This window comes from Protomyctophum bolini, assembly GCF_963924005.1.
Source record: "Protomyctophum bolini genome assembly, chromosome: 8".
Classification (NCBI taxonomy): Eukaryota; Metazoa; Chordata; class Actinopteri; order Myctophiformes; family Myctophidae; genus Protomyctophum; species Protomyctophum bolini.
This window is the reverse complement of record NC_137869.1, coordinates 13,489,479-13,508,865: the sequence shown is the minus strand read 5'-3', so window position 1 is coordinate 13,508,865 and position 19,387 is coordinate 13,489,479. Positions and strand designations below refer to the sequence as shown.

Genomic DNA, 19,387 nt, shown 5'->3' with positions numbered 1-19,387 from the left:
CACTGTGCAACCTACTCGTTTAAGGGTAAACCGCATCGGGAGATATAGGTAACGCACCCAGCCCACCACACACCAGTTTACTCATCACTCCATAAATGTAAGGGTTGAGAATGTTCTTGGTCACAAGAGCGGAAAGTGCTGACCAGATGGAACTCTTTTGCAGAGTAAGGTCTTGGCGAAATCTTTAAAGATGGACAAGTTAAGAAAAGCTTAAGTTGTAAGGCTTAGGTTTAGATTCTCATACAGACTTGATTGAAGTTTATAATCCGACAGAGAACGGTTCTGGCAAGATGCCTTATATAAGGAGGGGATGACGTCACAACTAGGTAGGCGTGACATCAGCCCTGACAATAAACGTTCATAAAGTTCACAGCCTATCTATCTGTCATGACTCATAAACATGGTGTCACTGAACACAGTAACAGAGGACACAGTGACAGGAGGAGACGCACTCCTTTATTTTATTTATGCAAAACAGCAGCATGCATGTGCGGCTGTGCCAGGGCTGTGCGTGTCCCAACTTATCCAATCATGGAGATGGGATGTGAAGGTGTTATTCAACAACGTAGGTAGAAGGGAAACAGACAGCATGTAGGCCTACTATTTGTGTGGTGTGGGGGGGGGGGGATCAGCTGTTTACGATCACTTCATAAATTCCGTGCCGTGTGACTGTACGCCAAAACCCACGCTCGAATTTAAGGCAGTCTTTGTAATATGAAGAAATGGCATACAGGAGGTCCGACAGACTGGAGAAATGTATACAGAAATGGGGATGTTACATAATGCACATTGCTGTCAATCCCATTATGGTGTGAGCGCAACGTCTCTTTTTCTCTTGTTTTCTGTTTTCCGTGAATACATTGTAAATTGATACTACCCAGGTGTAATGGCATTTCTTTTTCCCTTTTTTATTAATTTGTTTTATTTTATTTTATTTTATTTTATTGTCTGTATTGTTTTATCTTTCCTTTAAAGATTTTGTTGTGTAATGTATTTATTATTTTCTTGTCTAGTTTTGTTTCGTTTGTTGTCTTAAATGTTTGTGAAACTAATTGAAAAAAGCAATAAAATTTTGAATCATAAAAAAAAGGCAGTCTTTGTAAATCTTCTCAAGGAATGCCTTGAATTATGGGAGCTGAAACAAAAAAGCTTTTGCTTTGAACGAGCATCTTTGTCTTCTTGGATGGTGGCTGAGGCATTCTTTTTGCAGCGGTACTGTAACCACATTTTTGTGTTGAGTAGTGTGGACACATTTGCACACTCATCTGTAAACTTGTTATGCAAAGTAGCCATTTGGGTACTTGGCTCATGAATCGAGGGGAGCGCGTTTTAGCGTGCATGTGCGTGATCCTACCAAAAAAGAAAACGAATGGGAGGCTGCAGTGTCACGCGACGCGACCAGTGCACCCCTGGTGTTCCCCTATGTATACAGTAAGTACTGTGAGAGCAACAGGTGCCGTTATCGGCCTAGGAACTCCCTGTAGCTCTTTGCCTTTTCGCTTTGGGAAGCCGTTTCATAAAACGCCATTACTGGAACACTATAAGATTGACTCTTTATTGACCCACCTGAAAATGTATTTTCTGATTCTTAAAGCGCTGAACAAACACTCTAGAACAACGATTACTATCAGAATGTAGTACTTTATCACTTACCCTACCTTTAAAACAACAAACAAGTTACATGTAATTGATTTTTGAAGCAGTAGTTAGTTGACCATTTTGCCATAGTAGGCCTTAAAGATTTTGTAGTTTTCTAAAAATGGAAACAGATGTGCTGCTGAGAACTTAAAACTTGATATTGATTTTTTTATTGTGTATGTATGTTGGGCATTTTCTATATTCTAGCAATATGCACCATTTGTACATGTTGAGTGTAAAATATAATAATTAAGTGAATTCTGTGGTAAGTAATAGCACTTAGTGGCTCAACACACAGGTCAGAAAACAGACCACTGTATAATACGTGTGTGGTTGGGACCTGTTACATATAATGCCCTCCTCTGTTCTTGATCTGCTGACTCTCTCCACTGTCCTATAATCAAAGTAATTCCACGGAACTACCTTTATCTTTGCCTTTATCCGTCCTTCCAAACCACGTGAAAGATAGACAGCAGGTAGTTAGTTGTACATGAACTATGGGCTTTGTATCATGTGAACTGTTCATCTGCAAAATTAATCTCAATCCCACTCTCTCTATCCAACGTAAATGTGTATTATGAGAGCAGGGGGAGAAAACCAGAAAAGGGGTGTGTGGGATACTAACAGATGCTACATTCAGAAGGGTCTGAGAAGTAGAAACTGAAAAGCACTTTACCACACACACAGACACACACACACACACACACACACACACACACACCTGATTCTCCCTTTGATACGACTGGTTTGCTTTGCAGAGGCAACATGACACCTGTGAAACAAGTGTTTGTTTGGTTCCAACAAATGAGCCTCTGTAGCGCGGGTCGTTGGGACAGGCAGGTGTAATTCCCCCATCAGCTCCCTCTGCGTGATATGAGGCTATAAAGATACAATCCTTAACGTAGAGACATAAGAGTGCCATATTGGCCCTGTTCATTTCAATGTGGGGCGGACATAAAAAGCCAAAAGAGCATTCCATGGCCTTTTTAAGTTGAACATGTCACTTTCAATCGCCCGTTTCCACACACCAACTACACCACTTTACTGACCATAAAAACCATAAAAAAGTCTTATGTCTAGTTCAAACCAACAGCGTTGTTTTCCGCCAAATGGATGCGTCCAAAAAGTCTGAACCATCAACAATGGTTAGGTCAAATTACATTCCTAATGACCACTGCAAGCTTCTATTAGGGGTGGGTACGGAACCTTGTGCAGTACTTAGTTCAGACTAGTCATTGGTCCGACAAACGACAACCTACCTCAAACCCTAACCTAACCATAACCGCAAGAACGGGAGCAGCGTATGTTTGAGCGGTTCCCGCATGTCGGACTAATGCTCCGTCAGAATTACGTGCGGATCCCGGAACAAGCTCCATGCCACGCCCCCCATTGATTAAATAATTTGTTCAAAAGTATCCCAGACCAAGAATTAACTGCATACATTAATATACTCTTCAAATGGTCGACATTTCTCGTTTAAAAAATATTTTTTTAGTGGTCTCGTAAAATATTCTAATTTGATTTTCATGAGCTGTACACCATAATCATCAAGATTAAAACAGTTTATATAAATACTTCACTTTATGCATAATTAATTGAGAATATATGGCAGTTTCACTTTTTGAATTATATTAGGGAAAATGAACTTTTACACAATATTCTAATTCATTGAGATGGAGCTGTATATCTGCTATTTTGAATAGCCAATGCAGCATTTCTGGCAGACAGCCTGCATTTTCATTTCAGGGTCAATCAATCCCATTCAGTGGATGTTATTAGTGTAATTGGAGGATGTATTTCACTATGTGTGTTAAGATAGCGTCAGGGATGCTAGTGAATGAGAAATAGAGAGGGAGAGAAAGAGTGAGGAGGGTGAGAGAGAGAGAAACTGATCGGATGGTAGGCTAAGTCTGGAAAAGCAAACACTTCAAAATGAAGAGCTCATGTGACTTGTGACACACACACACACACACACACACACACACACACACACACACACACACACACACACACACACACACACACACACACACACACACACACACACACACACACACACACACACAAAACAATCAGTGAACCACAGTGCAGACATTAAACATACCAAAATAGTTCCTTAATAACAGTTTTGCTGCATAACCCGTTTTCCACGCTATTTAATCCATGTTTTGTGTGTTTCATTCGCCGTTTTGTAATAATTGAAAATAAATGGCGGATTTGTCGCGGTGACGAGGTGGGCGTGTTATGATGACGTTAGCGGAAATCAACCAACCACCGGCTTGCAAGGGCTTCTGGGAAACTGAGTTCAATGCAAAGTGAGTAGAGACAATCTTGGTCTTTGACTAAGACCCGGATCAAGGAAGTGGCTTTTTTTAATAACAAATAATAACAAATCATTGGAGTGTTTTCAAGCAGATTTTCATGGATCAAAGCCGCAAAAATACGTCGGCGTATGCTCCAAATCCCGGTATATATATTAACTCATCCACCACTAAATGGCAGTAGCAATAGTTCAGCACAGGCCACCATAGATTTGTTCAAATGTTTTAGAACAAGAGTTGTAAGATTTGTCATGATTATAATGTTATCAATTTAAGCCGCTTTAAAAATAAGTTAAAAACTTATTTGGCCTGGAGGCATTTCAGAAAAATCTGTCAAATCAGTACTTGGCCCAAATTCAACATTACCAGTGATTTTAAAATGTCATCTCCCAAAGGCTGAGACTTTAAATTTCCACATATTAATAGTATAATTGTAAGTGATGGAAGTAGATCTATGCAAGTAAAATATTAATAACAGTAATATTAGCAAAAAGAAAACACTGAGGATTTTACCGTGTACTTGGCAGTGATAATTATCCGAGTCCCCCTCTCCCAAAAGTATTTCTGCAGACTTGACAGCGTGAGATCGTAATGGAAGATTATACCTCCGGTTTTGGGGGAGAATTGAAGGTGGGGCTTTTCAGAGTAAAATCTGCCCATCTGCTTGGCACTCTAGTGCCTTTATTTTGACAAACTCTGGCAGCATTGGTTCTCCCATGACTACTGTGTTACATAGGAAAGCACAACAGCCATCATAAGCGACAATGTCGACATGAAATGACCAACAACTCTCACACTGTCTCCAGTCTGCCATGTTGCTCTTTTCTGCAGGAAAGGCACAAAGTAAAATCTCCAGTGTTCATTTATCCATCATGTGCAACTCCGAGTGTGTGTACACAACAAAATGTACCCTTACAGGTCCATTTGGCTACATTTGTGCGCATGAGTTCTATTAACACTGAGGATTTTACTGTGTACTTGGCAGTAATGAATCCTTGAATATGCCTCTCCACAAGGCTATGAATTTTGATGTGTCTTTGTGTGTGGCGGCCAGAGGACTGGAGGGCGGAGGAGAGTGGGGTTAGTGTGATTAACCACTGCGTTGATGGGGATTTAGCAGGGATCGTGGCCAGTGATGGGTGGCCTATCTGTCTGTACGCACTGACTAACTACTGATCCCCCAAAGGGTTCAGCACGGCTCAGCTCAGTCTAGCAGCCCAAAGCATTTTCATTAAGGGTGGATTGAGTCCATCTCAACAGTCGCTACCCCCTCCCCCAGTAACACACACCTTCAGAAATACTTCATCAAATGCAGTGTTTTACTTAGTGATTATTCTCTCTCAGCCTTTAAGAGAGTGAGACTGATTCCCTTGTATATAAAATCCACCGAATCCTCCTCCACGCAAATCTGACCCACACCAATATCCACTTAACAAAGCTGGTCTGTGGCCAGCTATGATGATGTGGAAAAGAGAGACAAAGGCCTATATTCAAAACAGAGGGAAGAATGGTGAAAGGGGTGGTGGATAGACGGATTGAAGCGAGGATGGACTATAAGAAAGGCCAGCCGGGTTGGACACAGACCAACCAGGCAAATATTGGTACATTATGTCAATAGCTGCAAGTTGCAATTATGTTTTCTAGTCAAATAACTGTGTCAGATAGCATTACATCAATTGTTATTTATTTTCTACTCCCATGATGTTTAGCTGGCAAATAAAATTGAGACAGTACTTGGTCAGTGTTTAGCGTGAACCAGCCACTGTGTCCAGTGGATAATAAAATTAGGTTCCTTGCTCTGAGATGAAGATTTTACAGCACTACCATGAGTGACCATGGTTTGTCATGAACCATGTTTGAACCATGCTGTAAATATATGAACCATAGAGTCCCTATTCAGCGAAAATTGCCAATATTGTAGATTGGCTATTTTCAGCAAAGATATTTGTTGTAGAAGGGAAAAAGGAGGGGGCCAATAAATAGGAACTGCTGTCAATGAAGTATACAGAGCTTAAAACAACATGACAGACCATATGGTTTGCAGTTTAATTCTCCACATTTCTAATGGTCTCAAACACACCTAAAGCAATTTCAAAACAAGTGACTTAAATGTTGTGCCCTTGTATTGTTGTGTGTGTGTGTGTGTGTGTGTGTGTGTGTGTGTGTGTGTGTGTGTGTGTGTGTGTGTGTGTGTGCTGCTACTGTGGTACAGTACAGCTCGGAAGCACAAGGGACACATGGGCCATATTGTGTTGGCTTAAAAGAGGAGATCAGTTGGGCAGCAGGCAGTGGGCCAAGCTTCTATCTTCTTTTTCCTTCCGTTTATCATCCCCTCTTCTTCCTTTCCCTCACTCATTTCTCTCTCACCACTCCTCCCACACTCCGTCTTTCCCATCTCCCTCCCTCGGTGCGCCTGGTGATCTGAACGCCCCCTAACATCTTGCTGTGTCCTCACAGTCTAATAAGACTGTAATCCACACAAGCTGTCAGTTGATACAAGCCTCCTTAAAAGGACAAAAACTGAGAAATCGGCAGGGGGGGACCGGCTAAATATAAAGCCTCAGCTGTCGGGGTGAAAATTTGATGCAGGTTTTGATTAAAATCAAACAGTGGCTCTGACACATCCTCAATGAAGGGGTGTGTGTGTGTGTGTGTGTGTGTGTGTGTGTGTGTGTGTGTGGTGTGTGTGTGTGTGATGGAGTGCTACTTACATCTCTAGCTTTGCCGTAGAAGGCCTCTTGAGATGCCGACTCCAAAGTTCCAATGTAGAACATCGGATGGACCTCTCCATACCTACACACACACACACACACACACAGTTCAATTTCAGAACTCAAACTTTAATTACATAATAATGTATGTCCGTGCAAAACAAATTTGACTTCGCTCACCTTGTTGAAAATTCGGCAGTAAAGTGCAATAAGGCATCACCTTCATTTTCACTATGTTCTGGCACTGCAGGGTGACACAAATGAAATGAATGAGTGTTGGGTGTGTTAATGAAGAGTTGTTTCATAGACTAGTCAATAGTACTACTTGAAAACAAACACAGCAAAACCTCTTTGTACGTACTCATGGGGGTCTTCCGACAAGTTGAAGCTCCCATTCCGAACATCTCTGAATCATCCACGCCGAATTCTGAAGCGTCTTCAAAATCATCTCCTTCACTGTCACTGATCATGTGGACATCTGCACACTGCAGGAAAATAATAATAAAACAAATAATTATATATATATATATATATATATATATATATATATATATATATATATATGTATCTTACTAATTTACATAATTACTAATACATTACAGTAATCAATTGATATCATGACTATTATAGATAACTACGGTATATAACATGGAATGAATATTCTGTGTGCGCGCACATGCCTCTTCTGTGGGCTCTTGGGTATTGGCAGGTGAGGACCTTCGACACACACTGAGGTGATGGCAGGGATAGCTGATCCCAGAGACAGCTAGCGTCATCTTGAAAACACAAACAGACAGAGAAAACATCAGTTAATAGCAAAAAAAACACGCCATTGATGTTCTCAGCGTCTGAAAGAGGCAGTTAGGTAATGGAAAAGAACACAAGTTAATAAAATACAAGTTCAAGGCTGTTTTTCCCACTTACATTATGCGAGTTTGTAAAATATTATTTAGTTATTATCTTACAACGAATCAACGAAAGCTCTGTCCACAGGAGGCTGTCCTCCATTACAATATGTAGATTTACAACCATTGAAAACATTGAAAGTTTAAGAGCATACATTGACTGGCGAGTCATCAGTGTGGCAATCTAGCAGAGCCTGCTGCCTACTAGTAGCCTAATGCAACTTGCAATAAACACAATGTAGCAGAGCCTGCTGCCTACTAGTAGCCTAATGCAACTTGCAATAAACACAATGTAGCAGAGCCTGCTGCCTACTAGTAGCCTAATGCAACTTGCAATAAACACAATGTAGCAGAGCCTGCTGCCTACTAGTAGCCTAATGCAACTTGCAATAAACAAAATGTAGCAGAGCCTGCTGCCTACTAGTAGCCTAATGCAACTTGCAATAAACACAATGTAGCAGAGCCTGCTGCCTACTAGTAGCCTACTACAACGTGCAATAAACACAGAGAAACAAACAACAAGAGTTGTGTGGGGTGGGCCACAAAAAGAAAATCAGTCGCACATTTTGAGAAACGATTCATAAAGGCTGCGACCAAGCAATACATGATCAGTAATGCAGTGATCACATAACAGCGGTTTAAAACATCATCCATGAGTGAGTTACTAGCTGCAGTCTGGAAAAGCCTCCAACTTTGGACCCAACATGGATACAATACAAGCACCGTTCTGTCAATAACATGAAGAGAGCGTCGGAGCTAAGTGATGGAACTAGGCTGAACATTACAGGCAACTGACTTCATTGTGAAACAGTTAACATAATGTAACAAAATAAAAACTGATTATGCAGGCCAGGGGTTCTCAACCTGTGGGTCGCGACCCCTTGGGGGGTCCCCAGATTATTTTCACACAAAATAATGATTTTTCCAGCATTTCCAGGGGTCCCCAGCCAAAAACGTTGAGAACCCCTGATGTAGGCTACTACGCATGTAATGGTTGAACGAGATGGTCAGCAAAGGCTGAAACATGCTCCTCCTAGTTGGTTTATACTAGTATGGTGGTGTCGTGTACCAAAAAGAGCAGAGCAAGCCTACATGACAATGCAGTGTAATCTCATAGATCAACTAAGTTATAGCTAGTTAATATATCATTCATCCATCCTAACTACTTTGTTACTTTTGGCAAGTGACACCCCTGCGTGATGGAATAGATACTATATTCTTTAGTGAACTATAAACGCAGGAACAGTGTGGTAAAGTGGCATGCACATATCTGCAAACACGCACGTGACATGCATCACATTATGATCGGTCAATTTGACATTTGGCCGATTAAATAGATTGTCATCAGCCACATTGGCTGGCCCTTAACAGAAACCTGATGTAAAGTACATTGATGCATTTGAGTGGCCGGAAAAACTATAAAAAGCAACACAAAGCATTCCATTTATGGACTTAACTACAAACATTCTGCCTATATAGAGCTTTGCTCTCATGAATTAACTAAAGCAAGGCATGGTGGTGGGTCAGAGTGTGCACAGCCTGTAGCTGTCCATTGGACAGCTACATTGGCTGAACCATTCGGCAATCAATAGTAGTAGCTTGGCGTATACTGTCCTTTGTCCATTGTATTCCAACTGGCAACCCGCTTTAGTTTTTGTGTCGTTCAGAACAAGCTCGTCTGGAAGCTTGCTTGGCCTCAATAAGTGACAACTTATGTGACGTGAACACTTAAAGACATCAGAGGTTGCTCTTGTAAGGATTTGGGCTATATGTCAATGGACCAAATGACTTTATATTAATTACGTTGGCTGATGTCCAATAATCAAGAGGGAATGAATGACCCATCAAGGCAGAATATGTTTTTCATACAATTTAGTTAGGCATCATTAAGCTCTGAAAAGAGGCTCATTGACCTTTGGACTATCTAAAATTGTTTTTTAGACCATTTCGTTGTTTTAAGACAAAAAAGTATCCCAGATATGATTTTAGAACAAAGACCAGCCCATGTTCCTAATCAGGGTGAAATCTTGATGAGCTTTACCTCCACCTGTACCGTGGTGGGTGGTAGTTTCTACTAGAACACCACCTGATTAATGAGCTCCCACACCTCAGACTGGAAATGTCTTCATTCTGGAGGGACACATTATAACTAGTCTCTCAAGGCCCAGGCCCTAGGGACAGCAACAAGGCAACAGGCAGTAACAAAGCAACAGGCAGTGCTGCTGTAGGGTGCAGTCACAAGGCATTTAAAGTGTACAGGGAAAGGTTGTCTGCTTCATAAAGAGAACAATGTCACACGCGAGTGTCCAAGCAACGCAGTCTACTTCATAATACACATACAATAATACCTTAAATTAAATAACGATTAAATAGTATTAAAATGTACTGTACTGTATCTAAATGTTGACTTAACAGCATGGTTCTCGTGAGGCCACCGTTTGACAATCTCAACAAAGATCACTAAATCAACAACTGATGAATACATTGAGTTATGAGTTGTAGGAATTTATCCAGGTCCGTTTAATCTACTCTAAATAGTCTTGCCACTTGTTGTGACAATGTCATATGCATGTAATTGTGAAGAGCAGAGCAGAACCTAGAAATGCAAGTGCTTTTCTGGGAGAGTGAACCTCCAAACAGCGTGACTGAACCAGGGCTAGGCAAGATAAGATGCAGAGAAGCTGCTCGGCCCCTGCAGAGGTTCTGTGATCTGCTCCATTGTCAGGTGTTAGCACGGACAAAGAGCAGCTGGACATTGTTGAATCAGGAGAATTTCAACGCCAACAGAGTCTGAAAAGCAGTAGAGAGACTGCTGGAGTATTGCCTTCTCATTTTTTTTAAAGGAGTGATTCTCTTTGCTGACCGCCGTTTCTATAGCAGGAGAGAACAGTGACAAATAGACCGTGACAGCAACATAGACTTAATAGTGAGTAGTTGCTATTCAGCTCCTACTGATAAGGACTAAAGAAAAAAGACGTTGCACAGTTTTCAACCTATTCACACATCCTTATCTATTCTACTCACCAAAGCAACGCAGCAACAATCACCACAGCAAAAAGGCTGCGTACCTCTATAGCACAGACTGGATTGACTATTTACTCTAATCTAGCCTGTGAAATATTATGTTTTACTTTTTTATAAAAGGTACACTTAATGTAAGATAATGAACCATATATCATTGTTCCTCAGGAAAGGGAAGACAATTTTATCATTGTCCATCACCTAATGACGCCTGTAAAAAAAATGATAATATTGACCATTGTGTCTTAAATTCCCACCAGCTCAATAACTGAAGAGGGGATATGAGAAATACAGTATCTCCCCTGACAGATAGGGAATGAATAATATCCTGCTCTCTCTCTCTATCCCTGTTGTCTGAAATTAATAAAGCTGGCCAAAATAAAATAAAAAGGCAGAGGCTTCATTGAAATGCACAGCTAAAAGCACACAGAGGGGGGATGACATCAGTCAAAGGCCAGCACTGGAAACACTAGCCTTGCTGGCAATAGTGAATCATATCTTGGTTTCAAAATAAAAAGTGTGACAAAAGGGACAAAAGGAAAATATTTGAGATTTCATTTGCTTACATCACTGTAGATAACCAAATTAAAATCCACCCCATGAGACCCCAAACAGTCAATCAGCCGAGGTTACACACAGAGAGAGAGAGAGAGAGAGAGAAAAAGAGAGAGAGAAAGAGAGGGGGGGGGGGGGGGAGAGAGCGGGAGGGAGAGAGATTCCATTTCTCGTCTACTGGTAATTAGCAGCCAGTGTACTTCGACAATGAGGAATCTAAAAGTGTCACGGCAGGGATAGCCGAGTATTCCTGGAACACCTAGGAAGAGCACTTAACTGAATTGGCATGTAACTCAACTCTGACCAAGTTAATTTAACAGTGGGTTTACCAACCAATATATTATTGTGCTCTTCATACAAAGAAGAAGTGTAAATGGGATGGAGACAAAATCGAGCAGTAATTGTTGATTGCTGAAACGATAGAAAACTAGAAAAAGTGCCCTTCTGGGCACAGGTCTCCAGTCTCCACCAGGAGGATAGGAGTGTGTGTGATGTTTGGCAAAATGTTTAAGCGTAATATAAACGTATTTTTTTGTTTGTTTGTTTGCAACAATTATCTTCATTTTGTTGAGGAAATGCAGAGCCAGATCACTCGCATCTCTGATGATAGAATTCTGGATGAGCAGGACATGTGCAGCATTTTGTACAAAACGGGCCACTCTGGAAGGCAATCTTAGCCCATCAGTGTAGAATCTGAGAAATCCAACAGACTCGTCTTGATCACATGACTACAGAGATCATGTGTACCGATTTGTGTGAGATTTGGATGAAATCTGTGACTGACATAAACAATGCGTTTTGCAGAAATCGGCCTCATGGTGGCGCTATAACCGGCAGACCGGAGGGATGCAGGGAAAATGTTTTTCTATGGCCTCTAGGGAGTGTGCATGCATAAGTTGTATCAATGCAGTTATTAGTAAAAAAACAGGAATTGCCCTGTTATAGTGCCACCGTGAGGATGTCGTCCTCGGCCTAGTGGAAATGGCCTAGTGGAAATGTGCGTATATAATTTCACAGAAATTGCACACTTCTTGTGACTTGTGGCATTTTGTTCGAAACGGACCAATGACGTGAGCTTTGGAAGCCAATCTTAGCTAATCAGGATGGAAGATGGGAAATGGTGCAGATCCGTGTTGATCACATGACTATGGAGATAGTGTATACCAAATTGTGTGATGTATGGATAAAATGTGTACAAGTAATCTACAGAAATGTGCCTCATGGTAGCACGATAACAGGCCTTTGAGGATATTTGGGGCAGAGGTTCGTCGTTGGCATCCAGGGAGTGTGTGTGCAAAGTTTGGCATGGATCGGGCCAATGGTGCCGGAGATTAGCTGGTAACGGACGGACGGACACACGCACGCACGGACGGAGTGCAAAACATACTCTCTCCCCATGCCTTCGGCCTGGTGGAGATAATACATTTGTATTTGCAGAATTATGGGTGCAAGGCCTTGAGCTTAAACTGCTTTGGTTACAGAGACAGTCCAAGACATGCAGAGGCTGAGTCTCAGTGATGTGAAGGAAGGGGATAAATCTCTATTCTTGCCATGCTGCAACTGAATAGAAAATCAAACATTTGAATCTTTAACAGGGGCTGTTGAGAGGACTCTTGAAAACACTTCACCCTTGTCCAAAAAAAAAGAAAAAAAAGAAAATCACAATGAGGAGTTTTTCACTATGGGGCCTAATAAGTGTATAAATAAAGCTGATCACTTCCCCCGCCAATGGCAGCCTGGAGAACGTGGGTTGACATGATGTCGGGAGGGGTTGAGTGCCTCTCAAGCCTCTTCCTCGCTTTGACCCGGGGGCTCCTCCTGATGTTGAGGTACACAAGTGCAGCTTTGCGGCTCACTGGTGAAATGTGGAAACAAGGGCGGAGTGCCGCAGGGCACAGGGGACAAGGTTAACCCCCCCACCACCACCACCACCACCACCACGCATGACCCTCTCCCTTATCTCCACACAAAAGGACAGACTCCTCTTTTTTTGATTCTTTTAATTAACACTTGCATTGACGCTCGAAGCATTCAGTGGCCAATGCAGGGAACATTTTTTTCTCTTCCCCCCCATTCCTCACTAAGCCTTTCTTCCCCTCTCTCCCCTCCTTTTTCCTCCCTTTCTCTTGCTTAATTTGCCGTTTCATTTTTTTCCTATTCTACTGTGGGCAGTGTTTGGATTAGGTGTCTGGCTGAGAGTGTGAGATAATTACTACTGACAGCTGTACTGACGGCAACCGCAACACCACTACCACCTTACTCCCCAGCTCTTTGATGGCGGGAGGGCAAAACAGTGTCATGGTGCAGGAGGACAGAGGGAGAAATGGGGTGGGGTGGGGGGGGCTGGGGCAAGGGGAGGACACCAGTGTGAGCTTGAGAAATTTAGGAAAATAAAGACTTGAAGTGAGGTGAGGAGAGAAGAAAGAGGGAGATCGCCCCACCCATAACACCTGTTGCTTTTCGCTTCTCAAGGCCCTCAGTGTATTGCTGAAGACATGTCACTCCTCATTAGGATCTGGGGTCCTGCACAGAAAGACTAAGGTTCACCCAGCCAATGCATGTACATACGAGCACAAACACATTTATTGCCACTCGGAGGGGTGGTGTAGCCCTGTGTTACAGCAGAAGGTCTAGAGGCGACCAAGTTAATGGGAAGGAACATTCCCTCTCAGACAACGACGGAACACCTCCTCAATATCCTCTGCTTTAAAGAAAACCATTAAAGAGAGTGACAGACAGAAACAGTGATTGATACCATAGAGAATGGATCGAGGGGAAAAACACAATAAGAGAATGAGATGGAGAGAATAACTCCTGCTCCGAATGTCACCTGAAGGCAGTCAATCACACAGGAGGGCTCTGTCTGAGCTTATTACTGAGCCCTGTTGCTATGGCAACCTCGAGATACCCCTCACCCTAACCTCAGCCACCCTCAATATGTCCTTGGATTCAAAGACCTGCATCAGGTAGAGGATTCCATTAAGGCAAGCTGGGAAACAGAGGCAGGCATCAGCCAATGGGGTAATAGACCTCTGAGGCCCCACAGCGTTAATACATTAGCAAACACCATGAAACACTGGATAAATGTCAGCAATTACTGGGTAGGAAGGGGGGGGGGGGGTGAGGCTGGAGAGATGTGAGGGATGTAATGGAGATGATCCACTTGCTGCTTATCACTCCTGTGTGTGAATGACAGACAATCAAAACTATGAATCAATACAATAGTGTTTGAAACTTGTCCTTTCAATACAGTAATGCTCAAGTAATCTTTATTGCGACCGTCTTACTGGTTGTATCTATATACAGTGAATGTCACAGAACAAAAAACAGTCAATGACACTGCACCGCTAACAATGATTACTTCCTTTCTAAGTCCATATTTAGTCTGCAACCACACACTTTATTCACTTCAAGTTTGCTGGACTACTTTTCCCACAGGCGCAGACAGGAGTCAACCCACAGAGCCTAGTCCCTCCACATGCCAGAATTGTACCTCCCAGTCCCGGCAGAGTAGTTCCGGAGTGGATCCAACGGATTGTGTGGCCCTGGTCTTTCCCTAGTGGGTCTGATCGAGGGTAGCTACTGGGACGTAAGTCGGGACTTGATCACCCCGGCTGGGTCACCCGAGTGAGGGGTATGATGTTCGCGAGACCCATTGACCTTGGGATACATCACTGAGGATACGTTCCAGGTGCATCCAAGCGATGTATTTTCGTTCTGAATAGATATAAATGTATTTGTGCATTACATTTTCCCATTGACATAAATGGGAAAATGCAAAGACTCACATTCAAGTATTTGATCATAAGGGCTATAATTACAAAACTTCATAATAATTACAAAAATGAATTAACATATAATTACATCATCAGCCTCATGGTGGCGCTATAACAGCCCACTTTAAGTTTTGGCCTATAACTCTTGAACCATAGGTCGTAAAATTATTTGAGTAATGATAGATTTTCCGCCATTTTTCAAAACACACGTTTTGATCGTCCACCTGCAAATTTTGTCCAAATCTCACAAACATTGGTACACATGATCTCTGAACCTATCCGATAAAAACACCACAGGCAGAATCCATAGAGGGTGCTGCGAATGCAAAATATGTAACCGAACTTTGGGGGGGGATAATTTGGGGGGATAAATCCCAAATTACTTACACATGATCACAGGGGAGACGTGACATCGTAATTGGCTAGCAACATTTGTGGGAGGGGCCTATATTAGCGACAACAGCAACCACAGGGAGCGACAGCGGCAACCACACTTTGCAATTTTTCAACAATTGCATCTTTCTAGTTTAATGTGTTGCAGGAGTCAAATTAAATGTTACTTCAAACCACTGTTATCAAATCAATTGTTTAATTTGATAATTTCCCAAACCACTACACTACACTATCACAAGTATTCTGCATGAAGTTTGGCAGAACTTGCCAATATACTACACTGAGTTTAGATCAATGAGCCATTTGACTACTTTCGGGGAAATTAAAATAGTCAAAAGTTTGTCAAAAATGCTTACTGTAATTAGTGTGGTTGCCCACAGGCAACCAGACTCTTGTAATTGTAACACTTTATTATTATTCCACTAGTCTTTAGTTTGCCGCACTACTCCTCCCTCAGTTTTGACTGTACGCACTTGAGCCATATGTCAAATTGACCGGAAAAATCGGGAATCGTGTGCGTGTACTTTGCTAAGAGAAATGTTGTATAGTTTAATTGATATGAATTTATTAATGAATTAAATTATCCCATTGACTTCAATGGAAAAATGCAAAAAATCACATTCAAGTATTTTTTCCTCTGCGACTGTAAGCATTATAGTTACAAAACTTGAAGGAATATTTCCTAATTATCACTAAAATTAATTAAAATTATAATTTTTTAGGTCGGCCTCATGGTGGCGCTATAACAGCCCACTTTACCTTTTGGCTCATAACTCTTGAACCGTAGGTCGTAAAATCAAAATATTCCTTGGGTCATGACGCATCTCCACATATAGGCCACGCCCATTTCCGCCATGATGGATTTTCCGCCATTTTGAATTTTGTCCAAAACACACTTTTTGCTTTTCCTCCTACAGATTTTGTCCAAATCTCACAAAAATCTGTACACGTGATCTCTGGACCCATCCGATTAAAACACCAACTGCAGATTTTCGGTAGTGCATATCGTTCGGCCGTAATCGTCTTCCGAAGTCAGTAGGAGGGGCCTATATCACGAAAAATGCCATAAATCACGAACGGCATGTCCAATCCATCCAAAATTTGAATCACATGTCCGGGGTGGTTCGTTCAACCGAGTTCCAAAAGCAATTCCATTTTCATCCATAGGGGGCGCCGCAAACGCGATAAATGTAACCAGAATTTCGGGGGTTAAATCCCCTCCGAATTACTTACACACGATCTCAGGTGTGACTTGAAACTGTAACAGGCTGGCAATATCAGTGGGAGGGGTATATATGTAAGCCACTGCGGCAACCACACTCTGCAATTTTTTTAAATTGCGACCTCTACGAGGTTGTCTAGTTAGTGTATGGTTTTGGACTCTGCTGCAAGGTGAAGATAGGTGGGAGTGGCTCACGGGAGCAGTGCCAGGATTACTTTAATTAACACAGGTATTTGATGCTCTCCCTTTTTAGTTTGACTTACTACTCGCACACACACACACACACACACACACACACACACACACACACACACACACAGGTGTGTGTAGAGCAGAGAAGCGCTGAAACACCTAGGGCTGAGCCCTAAAGAGGACGTGATCGGCACGCGATTCTTTTGGAATTCAATATTAGACAATACTATCATGAAGTCTCTCCCCTGGATTAAAGTGCCACAGGAAGTGACTAATGCAAAAAGATCACCTTCAGCAACTAAATTAGAGTATACCAGTAGATCACAAAGGCTGTGCAATATAATTGAAAGATTGGGGTTATATCGCTATAATAAATGATAGCTATAATTTATTTAGAGCTAATATTATAGCTATAAATTATATTATAGCTATAATAAATTATAGCAATATAACCCCACATTTTATTTATTTTTGTTCAAAGAGGAAAGCAGCTAAAGCACTAGCTCCAAATGCACCATCATCATCATTTGCATAAAGATTTCTGGTGTGGGTTGCAGGGAGGGAGAAGTAAATGTAACTGATTTTGGAACACTTTATAGTCCCAGCACTATAGCATATTAGCACCTTTGTTAAGGCAACATAAAGACTGATAGCCATAGCTTAGTACTGTAGGTAGATGACTAGATGTGACAGGAGGTTGAGATCCCATGAAAATATCAGAGTGACTGAGACACAGAGCGTACTGTCCCCATAACCATTTGGCAACACTGTGTGCGTGTCTCTGTGTGTGTGTGTGAGAGCTGAAGCAAAAAGACCTGGGGCTACAGCCCAATAGCCATGCCCTAAACACACAGCTGGTGTAGAGCGAAGAAAAACCTGGATCACTCAATCTCTGTCTACTCATATTGCACGCAACAAGCTTGTTACATAAAGTACAGTATCTGCAAATATGATTTGACTCAAGACTGTACAATACTCCCTGCTAGACTTAAACACATCACCTGGCCACAGCTAGTGCATTAATAGAGTAATCTAATATTTGAATATCAAAACACTATTCGATACTGCAAATCTAAATTTGCTAATATTGTTTTTAATACGTTTTTATGTTTTTTAATTTATTGCTTTTCTACAGCAGACATGCAGCGGTGAGCTGTTGTTTTTAATGAATTTCTTTTTAAGTGGTGCAACCACTTCTACATCCAGCTTTGTCCGTGTACCTGTGTACGTACGTACGTCAAATGAGCACGAGTGGTGTGCGCATGCGTGCGCGTGCACCACTGGTGTGCACATGCACCCGTGTGTGTAGTGCCGTGCATGTGCGCGTGCACCACTGGTGTGCGCACGCACCCCTGTGTGGACGTTGTTGCTACATAATTAGCGTCAATGCTAGCGACCTAAAATATAGCCATCCTTGCTCTAGAAAGTGCCAATGTTTCCATCTAGACCACCGGATTATCAGCAAAAACCTCCGAAAATCGCGCTAATGGACCAAACCATGGAGAGCTCCGTAGATTATGAGTTATTCAGCTTTTAGAGAGGGGAGTTGCACCACTTGGTTCACACAGGTGTGATTTTTGTATTCAGACAGCCAGCAATGAGTAAAACGCTCCCAAAAACATGAGTCTCTGTAACACATCTAGGGGCCACAATCTGCATTCAAAGATGTTCCTAGAATCTTTGCGATTGGTCGAAGAAAAAAAAAACTGAAATGAAATGACTAACCAATCAGGAAGTTAAAAAAAAATGTTGACATATTATTGCTTATAGCAGCTTTAAGTACTAATCCATTCCTGGCTAATTTCTGTTTTCATAAGCCTACTATACATGGGTTTAGCCACTCAATGCATGCATCATACACTCAATGGGGACAACTACAGTGTGTAGTTGTACTTTTACTGTTGGTGACTTTATTACTGTAGTTTGTTCAACAAGTTAGATTGGAGATGTGTTGTGTCGTCCGGTCCAGTACAGTATAGCAGTACTCCCTCCTAATCATTATTATCCACAGTTTGGTGACACTACACTAGCTCTTGCCGTGATGTCATGTTTCTTTTTCTTATTAATCCAAAAAAGGTGCAGGCATGCACCTTATTAAAAACAAACAGCTACAGTATGTAGCGATCATAGTGTTATAATGGTCACGATAGAGTGATGTTGATCATTGGTTCATAGCCTGCTAGAATGTAATCATAACCTAGCTCCTTCTGACGCTAATCATAACCATTATAAAGACCTGTTGTTGAACATTCAGGCTTGTATGTATGAATTGAATGAATAACATCGCATCGTCTATTTCAACCAGCGCCATTCCGTTTATCTCTCTCCCGCTCCTGTATAACTCCAACAACGTAACATGCTATGCTGCACCGTAGATTGGTCTTGCACATCGTAAATAGCAGATCTACAATCTCACAACGCACCCATCCGTTAGGCATTGTGGACTTAACTTTGATTCTGAACAGCAACAGCTGCTGTGCATTTTGGCCAATCAGAACGGCAGCTGCACAGCCTGCACTTCACCGGCTCGCCTGTTACTCACTGGTCATTTCCGAATACAGTTTCAATGCTTGGATGAAAATAAATATGATATATTACCGCCGAATAATAAACTAATATTTGAATATTATGGTATTCGAGTTGACTACCAAAA

The 19,387-nt window shown here is 41.8% G+C and overlaps 1 protein-coding gene across 1 annotated transcript in view; it reads right to left on the bottom strand.

Annotated features, from left to right (window-relative positions):
* Positions 1-19,387, bottom strand: part of faf1 (Fas (TNFRSF6) associated factor 1) — an 87,093-nt gene that overhangs the window by 33,378 nt on the left and 34,328 nt on the right. Inside the window, exons 9-12 of the mRNA XM_080770716.1 lie at positions 7,351-7,446; positions 7,032-7,155; positions 6,851-6,914; positions 6,671-6,752 (exon numbers count right to left, since the gene is read on the bottom strand). Coding sequence (XP_080626842.1) covers positions 6,671-6,752; positions 6,851-6,914; positions 7,032-7,155; positions 7,351-7,446 — 366 coding nt within the window. The remainder of the gene's footprint in view (positions 1-6,670; positions 6,753-6,850; positions 6,915-7,031; positions 7,156-7,350; positions 7,447-19,387) is intronic.